Below are 20,899 nucleotides of genomic sequence, written 5' to 3' on the forward strand. Positions count from 1 at the left end.
GCCAGATGTATCTCACACCCAGCCATCGCTAATCGGGATGGGGAAAAAATGTTTCCTACTATTGACAATGCTATAGCTTAATATTAAATAGTTTATGTTAATGTCGCTTGGTAACTTCCTATAGAAAGGGCTTGGTTGTTGCATATTAACTACTCCGCTATAACATCCTCCAATGAACACGTGTGGCTAATGAATATTAATTAGCTACGTTTTTACCTTCCAATGGCGGAGGGTTGGACTATGAATATTAAGAACCAAGCCTTCGTCGCAGTAGGATTTGTAAATTCGTTTACCGGGGGTGAGTCCTGAGAGCGAGAGAGACGCAGTGTGGGCGGGTTAAGAAACTGCGAGAGGGAGGAGATATATCACGGCGTCCACCGAAAACGGGGGCATTGATTTCTTAGTATATAATCTTCATATTCTTCCAGGTTCGCTCTTTTTCACAGTTCAAACAATTTCGTGAGGCACCGGAGGCCCCATCGCTCCACCCGTTGCGTTCGCTGTGCTCGTGTGTCGGCGGGCATCAGGCTGTCATAGGTGTGTGAGTGTGTGACGGATGCTTAGAGGAGACTGAGCAGGGTACCATCTCACACCTCACGGTAACGTGCATTTCATCCTAAAATAATATTTCTAATTCGATTCGTGCGCTTATGACAGGGGTTAATACCATCAAAACTGCTCTCTGCTTGTACATATGTAATGATATGGTGATTTCAGGTCGCTTGAATTTATTTACAGGCTTGAAAAATCGATTCATGTTTGTCGCATATGTGTTACAAATATGAGTGAGCTGTAACATTTTAATAACGCGTTTGAAACACCAGCGGGTTATGTCACATCTTCCCGTCATTCCAGTTGGCATCTTTTAATCTTCATTTATTTAAAAAATAATATTGATGTCTGCAAATGCCATATATACATCTTTTCAAAACAGATGTTATTCGAAGACATGTGTAATGAATCACAATTGATATTATGTTAAAAAGCTGCCTATGTGAGTCCGCGCGCACAGTCGCGAGGATAGCCTACACCTGCATGCGCGTGTAAACGAGGATGCGCAGACTTCTCACTTTCACGCGCACTCAAATCGCTTAATATGAAGGTTTTATTGATTGTTGATTGTCACTAGTAAATATGAACTAGGCCTATATATATTGACACACTGTATCTCATGTAAGCCAGACCTACTCGGCCAAACTAGGCCATAAAGATGATGTCAAGGGTGTTACATATCATATTCACATGTACCTCAGAGCTAGTATTAATTTATATGTTTACATTTAAAGAAATGCAAGCAAGGAATATGTCTGTCTGTCTCTCTGTCTCTGTCCTTGCGCTTATCTGTTTCTCCTCTGTCCTCTATCTTAAACTGTTTAAATATCAGGTTAATGCATGTTATTTCCCTCTGTCCTTCCCCTCCTTCCTCCCTCAGATGGCCAGAATGAGTTTTCTCTCCTTTCTCCTCTTTTGCTTGACTTCGGTTGCCCATGGCAACAAAGGTCAGTCTCCTCCATCCTTTTGAATGTTGATATTGAGCATTGTGTTGATGATGAAGTGCGAATGAGTGTATTAACATTTTCGTTGGCAGCTTTTCGGCACATACAGTTGATTGAAACCAGTCACTTGATTCATTGTGCTGCTGTAAAGTATGAAAACATGTCAGTTATTCAATATATGCCGCCTGTATGAATGACAACAGTAGATTTTGTAGAGATCACAAAAGGTAGGCCGCATCTCAAGGTGACATGGGAAGAGACAACATTGAAAAAAGTGAAGAGACATGGAATGACACACTGGAAGATAGAGGAGTGAAGAGATGAACGCTAATGACACAGATATGTAGACTAACTGGTGGGAGAGCGAAATTTGGAGGAGGACAGAGAGGATGCTTAGATGTATATTGTAGGATCTCTGTGAGAAAGAGAGAGAGGGAGTGAGAGGTCGACTCTTGTCCTTGAAGAAAAGGGTGAAAGCTTATCTATTCTTGTCTCAGCTATTTTTAGAGATGTGGGAAACCAGAGATGCTGTATTTCTTAATTTACGGCTAATGCTTCTCCCGTGTGTGTGATCACAGACATGCGTAGCTCTTTCTATCCTCCGTCACAGCTGTTGTCAGAGTCGCTCAAAAAAACGCTCTGGTCAGTCAGTGTGTGAAAGCGGCACGTGTGATAAATGGAGGGAGATGCAAAGCATCTCTCAGTCTGTAATCCGAGGAGTAATCCAGTGGTCTGATGCTCAGATTAATGTTATATGGCTGAGAGAGGGATGAGAGGGAGGAAGGCAGGCGTGGGTGGGTGGGAGAGAGAGGGATAGGTAGAGAGATAAATGGCAAAAAAACACAGACTGACTTGAAATATGAGAGCGAGGTGGTCAGCATGCAGCCACACATGAAAAATCCTTACATGTAAGACTGGTGCATTGAGTTAGTGGTCACACTGTCTAGAATAGGATAATATCATATGACCAGTCATTTTAATCAAGCAGGGCTCAATAATAAGGATTAGTAGTGATGATTTTTACTTGCCTTGCCAACATTTTTACTGGCACAACCAATCGCAAAATAATGATAGGCCTACATTTTTATTTTTTAGCCATACGTATTTGCTAGAAATTATGTTTTGTTTACAAAGTTCGACAGGAGCACGTTCAGATAATCTACCCAATCAGCATCAGAGAAGTTTTCCAGCATCCCTCACCCCAACTCCTTCTCTCGATTATTCCTATCCCAGCCGGGGATGGGAGGGGGAGGGGGGGGGGGTACTCTGGGTTTGGACTGCACGCCAAATATGCACATTCTATACGCTATATCAAAGACTACAGAATTATTAAAGGGACTTTGACTATATCTGATTATATGTTAGTGCGAACTCATGAAATATTTATTTATTTAATCATTTATATGTTTTAGTTTTTAAGAACAGTTCATTAAATTGATATTTGTTTACATTTATACTGATATGTTTAATATATAAATATACACTACCATTCAAATGTAGGGATCAGTAAGATTTTTCAATGGTTTTGTTGAAGTCTCTTATGCTCAGTTACTCACTAAGGCTGCATTTATGAACCATAAAAATTTTAGTATAAACAGTAATACTGTGAAATATTGTAAAATGGAATTGAATCATGTGACAGCAAATATCCAGTTTTCACTGTCACATGATCCCTTAGAGAAACAAATTGTGGATACTATGATTTTGAGAATTCTTTGACATAAATCAAAGTAAATTTGATGTAAATTATGCTGCTCAATATGAAGTTTAATAGAACAGCATTTATTTGAAATGGAAATTGTTACAATTTGTTACAATGTAAAAAAAAATCTATGTACATTTTTATTAGTTTAATGAAAATCAAAGTATTCATTGTTTTGTTTTGTTTTACTTACTGACCCCGAAATTTGAATTGAATCTATAACAAGAAAAATGCAATAAGCTTGAAATGATACACCCATAATGTAACAACAACACACCATAAATATAACACATTGAAAAACAATGGCATACACATGTGTAAACCGCTCTCGATCGGCCCAAAGTCCGGCATCCGACCAGCGGGGAAGGTCTTTTCTCGTGGCAAAGTATTTTTCATTACCGGTAAATGAAATACATTTTCTAATTTTCTCGTTATTTCATCTGACTCCATAAATGAAAAGGTTTTAATGATATCTGTGCATCATTAAATGTAAGCGAATGTTTGACTATTCCTTTTAACTCTTTTATGAAAACAATGTTAGAGTCCGTTAGAATAAAATCAAATGTTTAGAATTTATTATGTCAGGCAAATGTATCATGCCAATTTCATAATCAGTTCAAAGATAATCCATACAATAACACTGAATGCTCTAGAATAAAGAGAAAAGATGCAAACCTAACATTAAATACATGATGCTAAGAGTTTTGGTCACTCTTAGCATCATGGGCCAACTTGAGTTACAAAAAGGCCCGAACTCTTTGCTGCATTTCATTATATAGACAGAACCTCTTTCACACGGAAACGTGCTAACAATGGATTTGCATTCAGAGGTTACACCTTCTGAGAATAGGAATTTGCCTACCTTCATTTGTGTGTCAGTTATCTCTAAACTCTTAAAAACCTCATTACCTTTTGTTTTACTCTTTGGGAATGAGACATTTGTACCAGTCACCCTGAGACATTTCAAATGATACTAAACATGTATTATACTCGATGATAATCATTCACATTAAACCATATATATTCTTGTATGAGTTTTGGTGATAGGAAGATGGGGGGAAGAAATGTAGATTAGGTGAGACTTTTGTCTCAAATGTTGAGCTCAAATGGTAATTTCCAGCAAGGTCCTTTGTCCTCGAGGAGTGGTCGCTCCTCAACCAGTTTTTCCAGTCTTACACATGCAAGAATATGATTGGTTTGCAGTTTTCAACACATACTTATGTTTAATACTGAGATACTTAACATTATCTCATTCACAAATCTGTGGAATTTGCGACAATCATGCAAAATACATCACAGAAAACCAAATGTTTAAGTCAAGGCATAAAATGGGAAATTCAAGATAATGAATGTAAGATTTTCAGTAGCAATGCAGCACCGACTAGAAAGACCCCAGGCCAGCGGGTCACCCTTATTGTTGAATATTTCTCATTTTCAGGGAGTTTGATGTAGGTTTGCATGGTTCAGTCTTTCTCTGAACGTTCACAGAGAGCTTTCTGTCTGTATTTGAGTGATAGCGCAATATACCTCACGGTGTGCGATCAGGCCAAACATCTCTACATCTAATTACTCTGCAAAGCAGCGATGCATATCGTTCCGTGTGTGTTTGTGTGTGTTTTGTGTGTGTCCATCACACAATTTTGGTTGATCCCCATATGGATTTGTTAATAACTTAATGTGCAAGTGTTATGCATACGTACAGCTGGCCGAACCATTGCACCATCTGCCACTTATGTATTTCAGCACGACTTTTTTATTTGTTGCACATTCCTTCGACTTGGTCTGCTTGTGCTCGTCTTTGAACCTCTGCTCACTCACCTTCATAACGGCGTGTTATAAATAGTCTTGTCAGAAAAAAAAATAGCCGTTTGTTCAGAATCACAGTTTGTTCCTGTGTCTCTCACACCTGTCCCTTGCTTTTGTGATTGTTTTTTTCTCAGCCAATAAACACAAGCCATGGATCGAGACGGAGTACCAAGGGATCGTCATGGAAAACGACAACACTGTCCTCCTCAACCCTCCTCTGTTCGCCCTGGATAAAGACGCACCGCTGCATTATGCAGGTAAAGATGCTGATAATGTCGCACGCTTACTTGTTATAGTCATTCTGTGATGATTAATTACATTTGCAAGGTTTAGTGGGAAAAAAAGATCCATTGTCTATTGTCAATAGCACAGCTCACGCAGAAGTCACTTTCAAACCAAGCAGTTTTCTGTTGGTCAACGCAGCGAATCCATGTGACCAACTTGAAACCATTGCAAAATCAGCTTGGGGAAATCTATCGCCCTCAAATTAAATTCTTGACCGCATAGATTCCTATTAAAATGCCTGGATTTCACTCCTGAACATTCACAGAACATTGATGAATTCGCACCTTCAGTCGGTAGTTATAATCTGTTACGCCTTAAGTGTGAAACGGAAGCAATAGTTGTGCATAATCATATTACTAGTGTACTTCCAATTGACAGGGTCTAGTTAGGGGTTTGGTGTAAGGGTTATTTTGAAGGGGAGGGAGCACCTTTGAAGCTTCTTGCTAGTTCAGTACTGCGGTAAGTAATTACATGTTATGTTTACACAAATTACATGAATTACACAGGGATTAAGGCTGACAGACCTCCCCCCCCGCAGGCTGAGCTAACATTCACAGTGGCGTGTCATTTGTGACAGCACTTCCTGAACACAGACAAGTGTTTACTTCCAGAAGAGCACTCATCAGCCCTTTTCACATCATTTCACACATTAATGTTTTTTTCACTTGAGTATTAATGGCACTTTAAATTAGGATTTGGGGAAAAGTGTTAAAATATATTTTATTCAAATGTAATGTAATCAGTGCACTTCTTTTTCTTTTTCTTTTTTAGGGGAGATCTGTGGGTTTAGGGTTCATAACGGACCAGGTGGTTCTGGTTCGGCACAGTTTGAGGCCGTGGTGTTGGACCGCTCCACTGGAGAAGGTCTGGTTCGGTCCAAAGAGCCTCTGGACTGTGAAAGCCAGAAGGAGCACAGCTTCACCATTCAGGCGTATGACTGCGGTGAAGGTCCTGACGGCACCAACAGCAAGAAATCCCACAAGTAAGAGATCTTTTTCCATTTCTATTCCTGGATTTTGCAAGTTCATGAAAAAAAAAAACTGTGGTCATCCATTTTGGATTCTAAATTGCACTCTTAACCCTTTTTTTCCTCCAAGGGCCACCGTGCACGTTCGTGTAAATGATGTGAACGAGTTCTCTCCTGTCTTTGTGGAGCGCCGGTATGAGGCGTCCGTGCCTGAGGGTCGTCTGTTTGATCGTATTGTGCGGGTGGAAGCCGTGGATGCCGACTGCTCCCCACAGTACAGCCAGATCTGCTTCTATGACATCATCACACCCAACGTCCCTTTCACCATTGATAACGATGGTGAGAACTACAACTGCAAACGTTTTTTTTAATACAATATTGTTCTATATTTTAGTCTGGTGTTTTAAGTTTTGATGTCTTTAATTTCAAACTAATATCTATTTAATCTCCAGGTTGATGATTAAAATTTAACATGAATAAAAGGTTTACACTGTTGCCAGTAGCTTCCATACAAGATTTGATCAAGGCTGTGAGGTTGGAAGCAATTTAACTCTAGTTATGAATAAAAAAAACTGTTGGACTGAATTGAACAATTAAATCTTTGAAACGCATGATGGACATTTTTCTCTGAAGTATGTAGGTGAAGGCTGTTTTTTACTAGCTATCAACATATTTTAATAAAAAGGATTTAAAGTTATGAAAAATCTGTATAATTTTCCTTTTGAACCTGTATGATGTTATTTCTTCTGTGGACATAAAATACAAAAGAAGATAGATTTTGTTTTAAAAAAAATATATATATCAGTATTTTTTGTCCATATAATAGAAGTCAGTGTTCTGTTTAGTTATATAAAATATCTTCTTTTGTGTTCTGCAGAATGACTAAATAATGACAGAATTTTTATTTTGGGGTGAACTTTACCTTGATTCAGGATAAATATAATGTAGGTCCCCATATTAATGTGAAAATTAGTGAGCATTGTTAATAGTGTAATATTATTAAAGTGACAATATTATTACTTTGAGATGTGCTTTTTATTTATTTAAGACACATTTGATTAAAATTATTTAATTTTGATAATGGTGATAAAATTGCCTAAAACTGCTTTTACATTCACCCCCATACTATTATTGTAATATATAATATTATAATCCTTCCCGTGAAGATCATAATTTTATAAAATTGTTCCAAATAATTGTTTATCTCAAAAATGAGGTGGCATCTCAGTGTTAAGCTGGTTTTTAGGGTAACATCCAAGTTCTCTGAACATCCCAGTTTCTGCAGTGAGACTGAGGGATAGTGACCCTTCCTGATCATTCAATGCAGATCAGAGCACCCATTGACAGACTGAGGGGGAGGCGATCAATAGCCGACATTTTGTAACATGACAAATGCTGATGAAGAAGGAACTGGCCAATGGAAAGAAAGCGAAACAAGGGAGAAAGATACAAAGAGGAAGGCGCACAAGGAAGAGAAGGCCTCCTTTAAGCCATGACTTTGCAGATTTTTCTGCTGTTGTGTGTGTGGTTTGGTTTCGTAATTTGGGTCAGTCTGACTCAGGCTGTACCAGACACCACTGTGAATATCCTTTTATTTATTGTGCCACTTCAATATTGTTCTCTCTCTCTCTCTCTCTCTCTCTCTCTCTCTCTCTCTCTCTCTCTCTCTCTCTCTCTCTCTCTCTCTCTCTCCTTCAGTTCACTGTTGGCCTTCACCTGTCGCTGTCATCTTTCATTACTTTGTTTGTTTTTGCACTCTCATTTTCAGCTGCTTTTGAATCTTTTGCTTTCTTTATCATATGCTCAGTGTCCCTCGCGGTAGTCAATCTGTTTTATAATTTCCAATCAGTCACCAAAGCCTCTGGCTTTCAAACATTGTAACATTCCATGTGCCTATCTAGCCATATAAATAAACATCTCTCTATCTCTTAAAAATCAAGGGAACATAAAGAACACTGAGCCACTGGACTCCAAACGCCAGCGTGTCCACAGTTTCTGGGTGACAGCATTTGATTGTGGGAAGAATCGAGCTCAGGCCGATGCTCAAGTCATAGTCACAGTCAAACCTTCCTGCAAGCCAGGCTGGATCGGTAATTATTTTTGAATTTATTTAATTATAAAAATGTGGCTATGTATTCAACATAATTGAAAATCGATTTTATGTGTGTGTTTGAATCACAGGATGGACAAAGCGCATCGAGTATACTCCTGGATCCGGCAGTATCCCTCTCTTTCCGAACCTGCACTTGGAGACCTGCGAGGAGACGGTTTGGAACATCCAGGCTACTGTTGAGCTTCAGACGGGTCATATTGGGAAGGGCTGTGACAGGGACAGCTACTCCGATCGATCTGTGCGCAGACTCTGTGGTACGTGTGTAAATGGTATCAATTTCTGATATGGGAATATTTTTAATTTTTCTGATAAATTGTCTACAGTTTGAATTTGATGATGGCAGACCCTTGTTCATTAGGATTATACATGATTAGCGGACAGAAAATTGAGGACTTTGGAGTTTATCTGTTGTGCTCTCTGTCGCCCAACTGTTCATCTCATTTAGAGCAGATGGGAAAATGTCCCAAATCATTCCGTTCTCCTCAGATTAGCAGCAGGATGCAAATCCCTTCAAATTAGGGTTTACTCCATAATTCCACAGTTCTTGCTGACACCAGCCTTGTTTTCAAATCAATAATGTGTTGGCTTTTAACATTTTCAGGTGCTGTGAGGGGTGAAGTCGACCTCCTTCCACCTCCATCCCCTGCAACCAATTGGACCGCCGCGCTACCGACTCTACCATCCTCTGATTCATCCCTGGTGTTCTCCTTCAATGGCTCCACCCATGTTGCTGTAGTACCTGATTCAGTTGCTTCAGCAGTATCCGGCGACCACTTCACCCTGCAGCTCTGGATGCGAAGAGGAGGAGCCAGCACTCAACCACCGGCCAATCAGGCGAGGGGAACCCGTAAAGAGGAGGAGACTATTGTCTGCAGCACTGTAAAGAATGGTCAGTCTGTGCTAGCTTTGTCATCATGCCAACATTTCAGTAGTCGATACTAGTGCCAGTAAAATTCAATACCACAGAAAAAAAAGAGGGTTATTCACACTCTTTTATTTAAAAAGTTTTAATTTCGTTAGGGTTAGGGTTTCATTTTTTTAATTAAAAATGCAGTAAAACTGTGAAATATTGTTACAATTTAATAGAACTGTTCTATTTTAAAATATTTTCAGCTCCAGTCTTCAGTGTCACATGATCCTTCAGAAATCATTCTGATATGATGATTTGGTGATGTTGAAAAGTGGAAAACAGTTGGGCTGCTCAATATTTCTGTGGAATAATTTTTTTTTCAAAAGAACAGAAATTTTATTTTAAATACAAATCTTTTGTAACATTATAAATGTCTTTACTGCCACTTTTAATAAATATAGTGCATCCTTGCTGAATTAGTATTGAAGTATTAATATATTTTAATCTTACAGACCCCAAATGTTTGAACGGTAGGGTACATATAAAAATAAATAAAACAATGGAATGCAGTCTTGAAGTATTTAAACACATATCAGATGTGTTTACATTAATACCAATATCATTTTTGACCATGAAACTTGTATGACCATGAAGTACCAGTAACTTTGAGGTCCCTGGTCATATTTGAGCTTCTTTACTAAACAGTGTTATGATCTCATTTCCAGACGACACATACTCTCATTACTCTTTATCGGTACATGGCTGTCGTCTCTCTCTCTTCTATTGGCCTGATGTGTCCGCTGCAAGACCCGTCAAATTCCTTTGGAAACTGGAACAGGTAAACTAACCGTGACAGCACATCTCAGTTACTTGAATTCTGTCACACACAGTCTGTCACAGGAACTAATAGAGATGTCTTGTTTTGCATCATATAAACACACATCTGGATGTTGACACCTTGTTTTCAGAGCTTAGCTGAACTTTGACTTCTGTCTCTGATAGGTGTGTGACAGTGAGTGGCATCACCTGTCCCTTAGTGTGCAGTTCCCCTCTGTCACACTATATGTGGATGGTGTGACCTTTGACCCTGCACTCATCCATGACAACGGAGCGATCCCCAACCCCGCACCACACCAACGGCTGGTCATCGGAGCATGCTGGGGTAATTTTACAATTAGTCATGTGATAAATCTTCAATTGGTGTGCAGTAGGCGGAGCAGAAATCTGTAGTGCTGTTCTTTTCTGAGAGTTGTGTGTTTCAGCTATTAATAGACTCATATATTATTTAGCTAAACAGAACCGTTCTTACACACTGTGGCTCTCATTTAGAGTGTGTGTGGTAGAAAGATGCTCAAGCTTTCAATCTCCCTCTGTTCTGCTAACTGGGTCACCTAGTCTGTGTTCATCACCTCTTAAGATAATGTTTTGACACTGAACTGAGGCTTTAAGTAATAGTAGCCTAATAATGACAGTTGAGTTATGCCACTATTTATGTCATGTCATTTTAAACCATGAGCAGTGATTATAAAAAAAAAAAATTGTGGAACTTATTATGCCGCTTTAGCCATTTAAAACCAGTTCATAGTGACCAGGGACTCCGTAAAAGACAACAAAACCCCCCCAATAAAATCAATATAGAAATAGACGTTTTCTGAACCAATCAAAATTGAAGTCGTTAAAAAATTATAATTTTCACCTCCACCAAAGTTTGTATCTAACATGCATCCTAATTAACAAAAGTGGTGTTTTTAAGCCTAAATGTGTATGGCTTCAGAAGCTTTAGAACAGCGGTATTCAAATGGCGGACAATGGTCCGTTCCGGACCCCGGCTTGGTTCCATCTGGACCGCTGGACATAATTGAACAATTTTACCTTTTCAGCAGATTACTGTGAGCAGCACGTCAAAACAACATACGGTTCACACTGCAAGCGCACAGGGTTTTTAATGCACGTTTACAGTAAAAATCTTTCGGCGGTACATCCTCTAATATTTTTATCTAGAGCCTTTCCGCTCTGTGCGGGTTGCTTCTCTCTCCCACTAAAGATGTTAAGCGCCACATTGAGAGCTGTAGATACACGGTTATTTTAACGACAGTATCAGAAACGGTGAGCAGCATAATATATATTTTTGCTAAAACGCTGCAGAAAACATGAATGCAGCTAATACAATTATTTTTTATCTGTCATACAGATGACTCAGATCGTTTAACTTAACCAGGTTTTTGACAAGAAGGTATTTTGAAGAATATGGGTAACCAAACAGTTGATGGACCCCTTTGACTTCCATAGTAGGAAAAAAAAATACTATGGAAGTCAATGGTGTATAGTACATATAGTACACACTCTCTGGTTACAGCATTCTTCAAAATATCTTATTTTGTGTTCAGCGGAAGAAAGAAATTTATACAGGTTTGGAACAACTTGATGGTGAGTAAATTATGACAGAATTGTCATTTTTGGTTGAACAATCCCTTCTTTATACATTCTGATTTTTCCCATACATTAATCAGCATATTAAGAGCATTTCACAATGAACAATGTTATAATTTGGAAAATGATTTAGAGGCGAGGAAAGACAAACATTTTTAAAATTACTAGTTTACTTTGTTTTGTGCTCATGATGAGAGTTTTGATTATTCAATTATATATGTTGTTAGTTTTTAGTAGTAGCAAAATATAAAAATGTTCCATAATTTTCTTAAGAGGTAAACTGTGCACCCACAGTCCCAAGGCCTTCTATGAGCCATACACGTACGTAGGTGTCGAAAAATAGTAGGCTGTTAAAACAGCTGATCTTACCTTTTCATATTCATATACACTTACTTTTTTTTGCTAAATATTGGTAAAACATTATTTTGCTCTCGATCCCAAGATTCTTATCTTTCATAACTATTGATGACTATCATCACTATTCTGAGTGTTTAGTATTTTTTCTTTTATAAAGTACTACGGCTGCCCCGATGGAAAAGTGTTCCAAAAAGTATTGCCCTGACCTCTGCTGGGAAGGAAATATAGAGACCGGACCTCTTAGAACTTTAATTGAAAAGAACATGTATAGTGCTGAAGACTGGAGACTAAACTGAATTCACCTTTGCATCACAGGAATAAATTACATTTTATAATATAATAAAATAGAAAACACTTTTGAACTGTAGAGCAATTTATTTTCATATCATATACATTTAGATATATTTTAGATATATGGTTTAAATGTATGTTTATCTACAGTTTATAACATTAAATATTAATTTTGATACATTAAAATAGCAAATAGTTAATTAATAGATTAATAGAATAGTTATAGCTAGTTAATAGAAATGAAAATATTTCACAAGATTACTTTATTTTTTTATTTTTGATCAAATAAATGCAGCTTTGGCGAGCTTTTGAACGTTAATGTAGGTTTCAAAAGACAAATGTGAGTGAAGAATGACCGTTCTTTCCATTTTTAGATGAACTATTCCTTTTTATTGACTTTTTATAGCTTTTTATTCATTTCCTTTCCCTTATTCCTCCCTATAGAGCCAGAAGAGAAATCGAAAGACATTGTGAACAACACCATGCCAGAGAGTAAAGACACAGGTGAGGTGCACACCAGGAGAACATGCCTAAGTTTTTGTGTGGATGAGGGTGTGCAAGTATGTGTTATTCATGAGCTTTCTGGGATCAATAGAGATACTCAGTTAAATGCCAGGACGTGTTTAATGTTCTTAAAAGAGTCTGTATCGATTCATATTTATATATCTTCTCATTTTGGTCCACAGGGAAGTTTGTCAGTGGTTACAAAGGGCTTTTGTCAGGAGTAACAGTGCGTCCAGGAAATGTGGAGCCACACAGTGTAGTGGAGTGCCTGTATGCCTGTCGAGAGGGCCTTGATTTCGGAGACCTTGAGACTTTGGGCTCAGGCATGAAGGTACATTTAAACTGTAACTTAAAGTTTGATAACTTTACATTTTTACCCATAACACAGCCCAGATTTCTTCCCAAAGGCCCATTTCCCCATTTCTTTTTAAATGCACTATTATAAATGTTCTGGTTTGTTTTTTGTCTAACTGAGATGCAAAATTGTTTTCTGTAGTAATCTGTCAATAGAGCTTAAGTTGCATTTAACCTGAAAAATTCCTGTAACATTTAAAAAAGCTAGATTTTTTTAAATTTATTTTACTAACCCTAGTTTATTTTCCTCAGGTGCATGTGAACCCTAGCCAGTCTGTACTGGTGTTAGAGGGAGACGACATTGAAAGTTTCAACCGTGCTGTTCAGCAGGTGACATACAGGAACTCTCTACGATTTGCCACCCCTGGTGTCCGTCCGCTCAAACTCACCACCTCTCTGAGGTACATGACAACCCACACGCTGAAATAGTGATCTTTCTTCAGCATTTCAAATGAACTAACATATCTAAAGTCTAGTGAATTTAAACTCAATATTATTAGTCATTTTGTCAATTTACTGCAGTGGACAAGTAGGTTAGTTTGTGTTTAACTGCCTAAGCTGAAATTAAAATACAGAAAAAAAAGGCTTTTCCTGAAAGCGAATCAAAGAGAAGGAGATGAAACAATAAATTGGTAAGTGCAGAGTGAAGAAAATCTGTAAAGATGTTGAGATATCATGTCAAGGGGTCGCGGTGAGCAGCTGTAGCATCAACAATAAATGTAACCAGCTGCTCACAATGAACAGATTAATTGGCACATATTCACATAAACATATGGGCACACATTTCTACATACAGAAGTGTGAATACTGCCACACAATCAGGTATTAATTAATAATATAACATACTGATTAATTCATCAAATTAATAACAATTAATCATATATACTTTACCATTTAAAAATTTGGGGTCAGTAAGATTTGTTACAGTAAAGACTTTTAATTTGTTGAAAAAATAAATAAAATTCAAATGTTTTCAACATTGATAATAATAATAAATGTTTCTTGAGCAGCAAATCATCATATTAGAATGATTTCTGAAGGATCATTTGACACTGAAGACTGGAGTAGTGATGCTAAAAATTCAGCTTATAAATAAATTACTTTTCAACATATATTAAAATAGAAAACAGTTATTTTAAATTGTAATAATATTTCACAATATGGCTGTTTGTACCGCATTTTCGATCAAACAAATGCAACCTTGGTGAGCATGAGAGTCTTCCTTCAAAAATATAAAAAAATCCAACCCAACTCAAACTTATGAATGGTGGTGTAGATCAAAAATGTATTACTTAAAAAAAGACCAAATAAAAATATGACATTATTATAGAAGACAAATCAGCCTAAAGCATTATTAAATGTGTTCGCTTTTAACACATCATAATCATAAAGCATTCCAGCAAAATGACACAAAATATTTGATACTTTATTCTCAAGTATGTAAATATTCAGTTGAAATCATCACACTTCTCTTTGTCCTTCTGCAGGTGTTTCAGCGAAGAGAGCTGTCTCTCTCTCAGACAGCTGGAGGGTTACCTGGTCGTGCTCCAGCCTGACGCCCCGCAGATCTCTCTGTCTGGGGTGGGACCCCACCTGGCCCGACCAGCCGCTGAATTTGAGGGTCCTCAAGGGGTTCCCTTGTTTCCTGAGCTCCGTATCGTCTGCTCCTTGTCTCATGCTGTGAACACAGCTGCTCAGGGCATGGAAGGAGGGGGTAAGCTTTGAACATCTCACCTAAAACTGTGAACCCACAGCTTGATGGATGACCTCTATTGGCTTTTTTTAAATCAAAATGGATTCTTTTCATTTTTTTTCTGGAAAATTATCTCTACATCAGACCCTGTAATAGCCAAAAGGTTCAACTTGATGAATAACTAAGAACAAAGATCTGCAGTCTAAGAGCGTTTTGGTTTTGTCTGGAGGTGGTCCAGTATAGATGGACTTTCTATTAAAGAAGTCAAGATATCAGATATTTGCAAGTTAGCATTCAAACGTTGTCTGTCTATAGAAAATGTGAGCAAAACTAGCAATGGAATTGCTTATCTGCTTACAGGTTAAACTATACTCATTCTGTTATCTGTAACTTTAAGCTTGTGCAATGCAGGAGACAGAACTTTGCTCTCCTCTCACTTCGGTGTTATGGCCAAAGGCTAGAGAGCTATTCAGTCTTTTTCTGTCTCTTTATCAGCACTGATGTCAGATGCTGTGGCTCACACTCTGGATGGATGTGAAGTCCAGCCCTTGGGGGAGGAGCTAAACCCAGAAAGGGAGGAGCTTCTGGTTGACATGGAGGCGTTAAGAGAGAGAGGGCTGGACATCATTAACACAACGGCCTACATTGCCATCACTGGTAATTTTTCATCATTAACTTAACAGCTTACATTGCCTTCACTTGCAATAAAGTTTGTCTTTATTTTGAACAATTTATATAAATTGTTTTAGAAATTGAAACAAGAAATGTTTTGCATGAATAGTGTTTTGTGCTATTGTGCTAGTTTTTGGGCTTCTTCAAAATAAATGTCACTTGGTATTTAATAACATTAATATGTTATTAAATACATTTATACATGTTTAAGTGTGACTTCAGTGTCCGGGTACTTTTAGGACTGTAGGTGTGTTCAAGTCATGTCGTCAAGATCATATCCAGCAAGCAATAGATCCAGCAAGCGGTAATTTCACCACCGTCTAGATTAACTATAGACCTGATATAGTCCGGCTATGAGTAACCCACTTAATCTTGAATTTGGTTACATGTCGTTTTTGCCAAAATAACTTGGGAGATGTTTGATATTCCATCATGTAAGCTAAGTCGACAGTGATTACAAGTTGTTTGGTTTTATTTCTTTGACATGTTCTATGGGTAGCCTGTGCTTCTATTCTTGGGCTATGGTTTTCACTGACAGCCCAAAATTGGTCTTGTTTTAGCCTAGACGTCAGGGCTGTGTTTCGACGGCTGTTAGACGTCTTTTAAACGCAAAATTGCTTGCTGGGTATTTATGAGTTGAACGCACATGAATGCCACCACAATGTTGTAAATACCAGTGGGAAGCTTGGGATTTTCTTTAAGCCCTGATCTGTACGAGTTGGGGGCGTGTCAGTGAGAAACATGGTGGAATGCCACAATACTTAAAGGTATTTAGCAGTGATATTGTCAGGTTTTTCTATTTACAGTGCAGTAAGCTAATTGCCAGCACAGAATATGATAGCTGTTATGTCCGTTCAGGACGAATTAATCTGTGCTCGTTTGGTAATGTCTCGCTGCATGTTTTAGGATGCAGCTGTTTTGGTCTGAAAGAGTCAGTTCCGTTGGTTCAAAAAAGTAAAGTGAATTGTGTTCATAAACCTCGTGTTCAGCGTCCTTTTTATATACAACAATAGCATTATAATTTAACAATATAATATGTAACAATAAAGTTTACAGTGTCTTCATGAATTAAAAACATAAAAAAGCAAAACACACCCTATGCACATTCCTTGTTCTTCATTTTCTGGAAGTAGATTTTAAGAACCTTGCTGTATTTTTGGGTAAGTAATTAAGAGAAAGTACTCCGCCATCTTTCTCCAACGAAAGTGACTTGAACGCATGAAAGTGTTTGATTCGCGGATTAATTGCAAAATGTATCCATCATAGAGTGAATGTTTATCATTTGCATATCGTTTTAAGTCCTGTCAGTTTAAGCATCAAGTGCAAAAAGACTGGAACTCGCGCGCTGTTTTCGCACATGAAGCCTCGCAGACAGCACTTGAACGCCGAATTCAGTTCTCTTTCTCTTGAGCTTGGACGGTCACGTGCACGCAACATGAAGTCAAAATGCCAATTTTGACGAGTCTCCTCGTAAACACAGTCGGTTATGTGTTGTAAACAATTAGTATGAAAACGGATGAGAATCATTATATTTGATCCTTGCTTTAGTCTTAAAGTGACAGCAGCCTAATATACCCACAGATGCTTGTCACCAATGTTAATCAAACAACAAAAGAGAGAGAGAAATTCACTTTTGTAGTTTTAACAAAGATAATTTTGTTTCAAAACATTATTTTAGCAGAAACACATAATTAACTCATTCTTATTTATTTCACAGGAAACATTCTTTAATCCTTCCTTTTCTCTCTTTCAGGAGCGGAGTCTATCTCTGTGTATGAGGATGTGTTGCGCTCCATTCGCTATCGCTTAGCAAAGGGCTCTGCTCGTTTTGAAAGAAGATTCCGTCTGTCGTGCTCAGAAATGAACGGCCGGTACACCAGCAACGAGCTCACGCTGGAGGTAATAAACACCACTGAACACACTGATATGGATCCTTCAGCCTGACCTACAGCACACTAACCTAGTACACACACTTCTTGACAAAGAACACCATCGAAAGTTCACACTCTTAATGCTGATGCATAATTAACACACAATCTCACTGTCTTTGTCTTGCTCAGGTGAACTTCCTGCATTCTCTGGACAGTCTGTACCATCCGTCTCACCTGCTGGCGTCTCAGCAGCAGTTCCTCCACCCATCCCATCACACTGGAGAACTGAGTGGACACACACTCCCCAACCCACACCGCAACTCAGGTACATGTCTGAAATATGTAAACACAAATATTTACTGAAATATCTCATTTTCCTCCTAGGATTAAAAGTGATTAAATGGTTAGTAAAGTTATTAAAGGGTTATTAAAGCTCTTAAGGTCAATTTATAATGTTAGTAAATTGTCTTTTTTTTTCTGCAAGAGTTTTGAAACTTACAGTATATTGTAATAGTATAATAAAATCATTAATCTCAAAAGACCCTTTTAAAAAGTATAAACTATTAGGAATAAACATAATGTTTCTCTCTCCTCATGCGTAAAGTTGTTCCAGGAGCTGCAACTGTCATCATCATGGTGTGCGTGGGTTTCTTGGTTGTCATGGTGATTCTTGGCGTCTTCCGCATCCGTTCCATCCACCGTCGTGGTGACGGAGCAAGAGGCGCAGGCAAAGAGGGCAGTAACCAATGGGATGATTCGGCCCTCACCATCATTGTGAACCCAATGGAGGTATGAATCCAAAAGTAGATATTGTTCAAAGGTTTTTTGTTATATTTTTGAGAAAAATAAATGTTGTATGCTCACCAAGGCTGCATTTATTTGATTGAAAATTATTTTTTAAATATAATTTAAAATAACTGTTTTTTATTTGAAAATGTCATTTATTCCTGTGATGGAGTCTTCGGTGTTACATAATCCTTCAGAAATCATTCTAATATGCTGATTTGCTGCTCAAGAAATATTTACTATTATGTTATCAATGTTGAATCAGCTGTGCTGCTTAATATTTTTGTGGAAACTATGATTCCCCTTTATCCAGGAATCCTTAATGAAAATGAAAAACAACATAATTTCTTTGAAATATAAATCTTTTGTAACATTATAAATATATATTTAATTGAATGCCTCCTTGCTGAATTAAACTGTTATTTTATAAAAAATAAAAAATAAACATTTGTACTGTGTATCAGCATTATTACTGATATGTGTGGTATCTTATACGTCTCTCTTTGTATTCTCTCTCTTAGACATACGAGAACCGCATGGGCATTGCAACAGATATTGAAGGAGAGTGTGATGATGAGGAAGAAGTAGTGGATTCGCCCGATGATACCAGTGATGACCAACGAATCATCATCAAGAAAGAGGGAAGAGACTCCGCCCCCAGGCGCTATTGAGCCAATTAGCCATGCCCACATTCTAAAACTCCTCCCACTCATTTAAAATACAGGAATATACACACACAGACGCACCATCAAAGATAATGAAAAAAGTGTCTAAAACACCAGTGACACAATTATAGGATCTCAGCCTCTGTGAATGCAATGCTTCTCTCTGGAATGTACGCTCCCACAATGCACAAAGCATTCCCTAGTCACCACTCTCGAATCAGATCCCAATATTTATTAATGGCACAATTATGTTCATTCACCCTACAACCTGTCCAATTGATGTGCTCACAACACTGTATTAAACATAAGGAAAACACTAATTGTCAACTGGTATAAACTAATTGACTCAGAATGTTTCAAATGACAGCCTTTTGTTACTAATATAATGTCTAAGTACAAAACGACTTCAGAAGCTGTATTTCCTCTGCACAATCTGTCTCTTGATACATTCCTTGAACAAATTCACATGTACAGATATAGAGGACTAGTCAGTAAAGGTGTTTCGTAATAGTGATAGACTGCAGCTAGGTATGCAAGTGCTTTCTTTTAAGCATCACAATACACACGCACGCACACACAAATCTTTTGTGCACCTCTTCTCACAACCTCACGAAAAACACAGTACAGTGCAATGCCCTCTGCTGTATCAGAATGTTAGCTCAACCTGGGCAGTTTTGATTGTACTTAAATGTGTGTAAATACAAATGACTACTACTATTATTATCATTTTTTTTGTTGTTTCATTATTTGCGTTAATTTTCAGTCTTTGCACTTTCAGATAGGCTAGGAATTTTTTTCTAATATCTCTACTGGTAATATACAGTGACAATGACAATAATAGTATTAGTAATAAGAGCGGTAATGATTGGCTTGATGAATGTCTATTTATTTGTGTGTACAATTCTGTAATTTAAAACTTGTTAATATCTGATTCACAGTGAAACAGAAAGGCACATTATTGTAATGCCTAAACACTCCCACTCTGCCATCACCATCCTCCCTCTCTCTCTTTTCTCCCCCGTCCTTTCTCTATCCTTACACTCTTTAGATACTGCCACTGCTTTTTTTGGGTTTCTGAATGTACAACTGTGCCAACCCTTCCTCATTCCAGCTCGCACTTCCCTCTCTTTTCCCGTGACTATTTCTCTGTCTGTGTTAGTGTACAGTGGAAACCTGTCAGTAAATAAAGGCCTGTTGTTTTTGCAGTGTGATATTAAGAATGGATAAATTTGCATTAATAAGCTATATTATTTCAATGGTTACCATTGGGACAATTAACAATACTTATAGACACAATGACATGGATTATATGGATTGATTGTTATTGATAACCGTCTGAAGAAATAACCTGTTCAAAAAATTCATAATAAAAACACACGGATGACGTCAGAAGGTGGTCTCTGGTTTTTTCATGTAATTCTTGAAAGGGGATAGTTTTCACAGTCAATTTACAACAACAAACTGACATGTAAGGCTCAAAACATCAGAACCAGATCAAATCCAAATCAGAAAAAAATGTATAAATAAATTTAGGGGGCAAAAACTGACTAAACATGTTAGCTTCTAAAAATGGTTTAATGGAGTGGGGAGAGGGAGGTGGTAAGGAATCTACATTTATTTATTTTGCCAATATTATAATGCTATTAATCAAATAAAACAAAACACTGCCGTTTTTGGTTGTTCCATACATTATATTTTATAAGGTGACAGCTTTCCTATCTAAATAAACAGCCACAATAAATAAATAATATATATATATACACGAACAAACAAATAAATAAATATGGCAGTTATTTTTTAAGAAAGTGACATACTTTTTTTTTGCAAGACAACAACTGTACAAATGCAACGGATTAAAAAAATGGATTAAAAAAATCACAGAAATCTGAACAATATTATTAAATTTGCAACGAACTTGTTTATTACCATCCTGTTGGGCAGCATGTGCATTTTCTTGCCATTGTGTTCTATAAAATAAAGATTAAGCTCCTGAGCTTTACAAGTATATTTATTTTCTGGTTGGCTAGCCGTTTATAGCAATACTCCCCTAAATTACA

At 37.6% G+C, this 20,899-nt stretch overlaps 1 protein-coding gene across 2 annotated transcripts; it reads left to right on the plus strand.

Moving 5' to 3' along the window:
* The first annotated feature begins 272 nt into the window (after positions 1-272).
* Positions 273-20,232, plus strand: clstn3 (calsyntenin 3). Of its 2 annotated transcripts, XM_079626053.1 has the most exons (19): positions 273-599; positions 1,433-1,499; positions 5,139-5,261; positions 6,061-6,271; positions 6,387-6,595; positions 8,197-8,346; positions 8,438-8,623; positions 8,971-9,258; positions 9,945-10,057; positions 10,222-10,381; positions 12,742-12,801; positions 12,984-13,132; positions 13,408-13,556; positions 14,643-14,869; positions 15,344-15,505; positions 17,274-17,419; positions 17,581-17,716; positions 17,996-18,180; positions 18,699-20,232. In XM_079626053.1, exons 2-19 carry the CDS (start codon positions 1,433-1,435, stop codon positions 18,846-18,848), a joined length of 2,871 nt encoding a protein of 956 aa, XP_079482179.1. In that variant the 5' UTR covers positions 273-599; the 3' UTR covers positions 18,849-20,232. The 2 variants fall into 2 exon arrangements, with proteins under 2 accessions (XP_079482179.1, XP_079482180.1); XM_079626054.1 differs by lacking the exon at positions 1,433-1,499.
* Positions 20,233-20,899: the final 667 nt, after the last annotated feature.

The sequence above is a fragment of the Phoxinus phoxinus genome (genome assembly GCF_949152265.1).
Source record: "Phoxinus phoxinus genome assembly, chromosome: 10".
NCBI classification, from domain to species: Eukaryota; Metazoa; Chordata; class Actinopteri; order Cypriniformes; family Leuciscidae; genus Phoxinus; species Phoxinus phoxinus.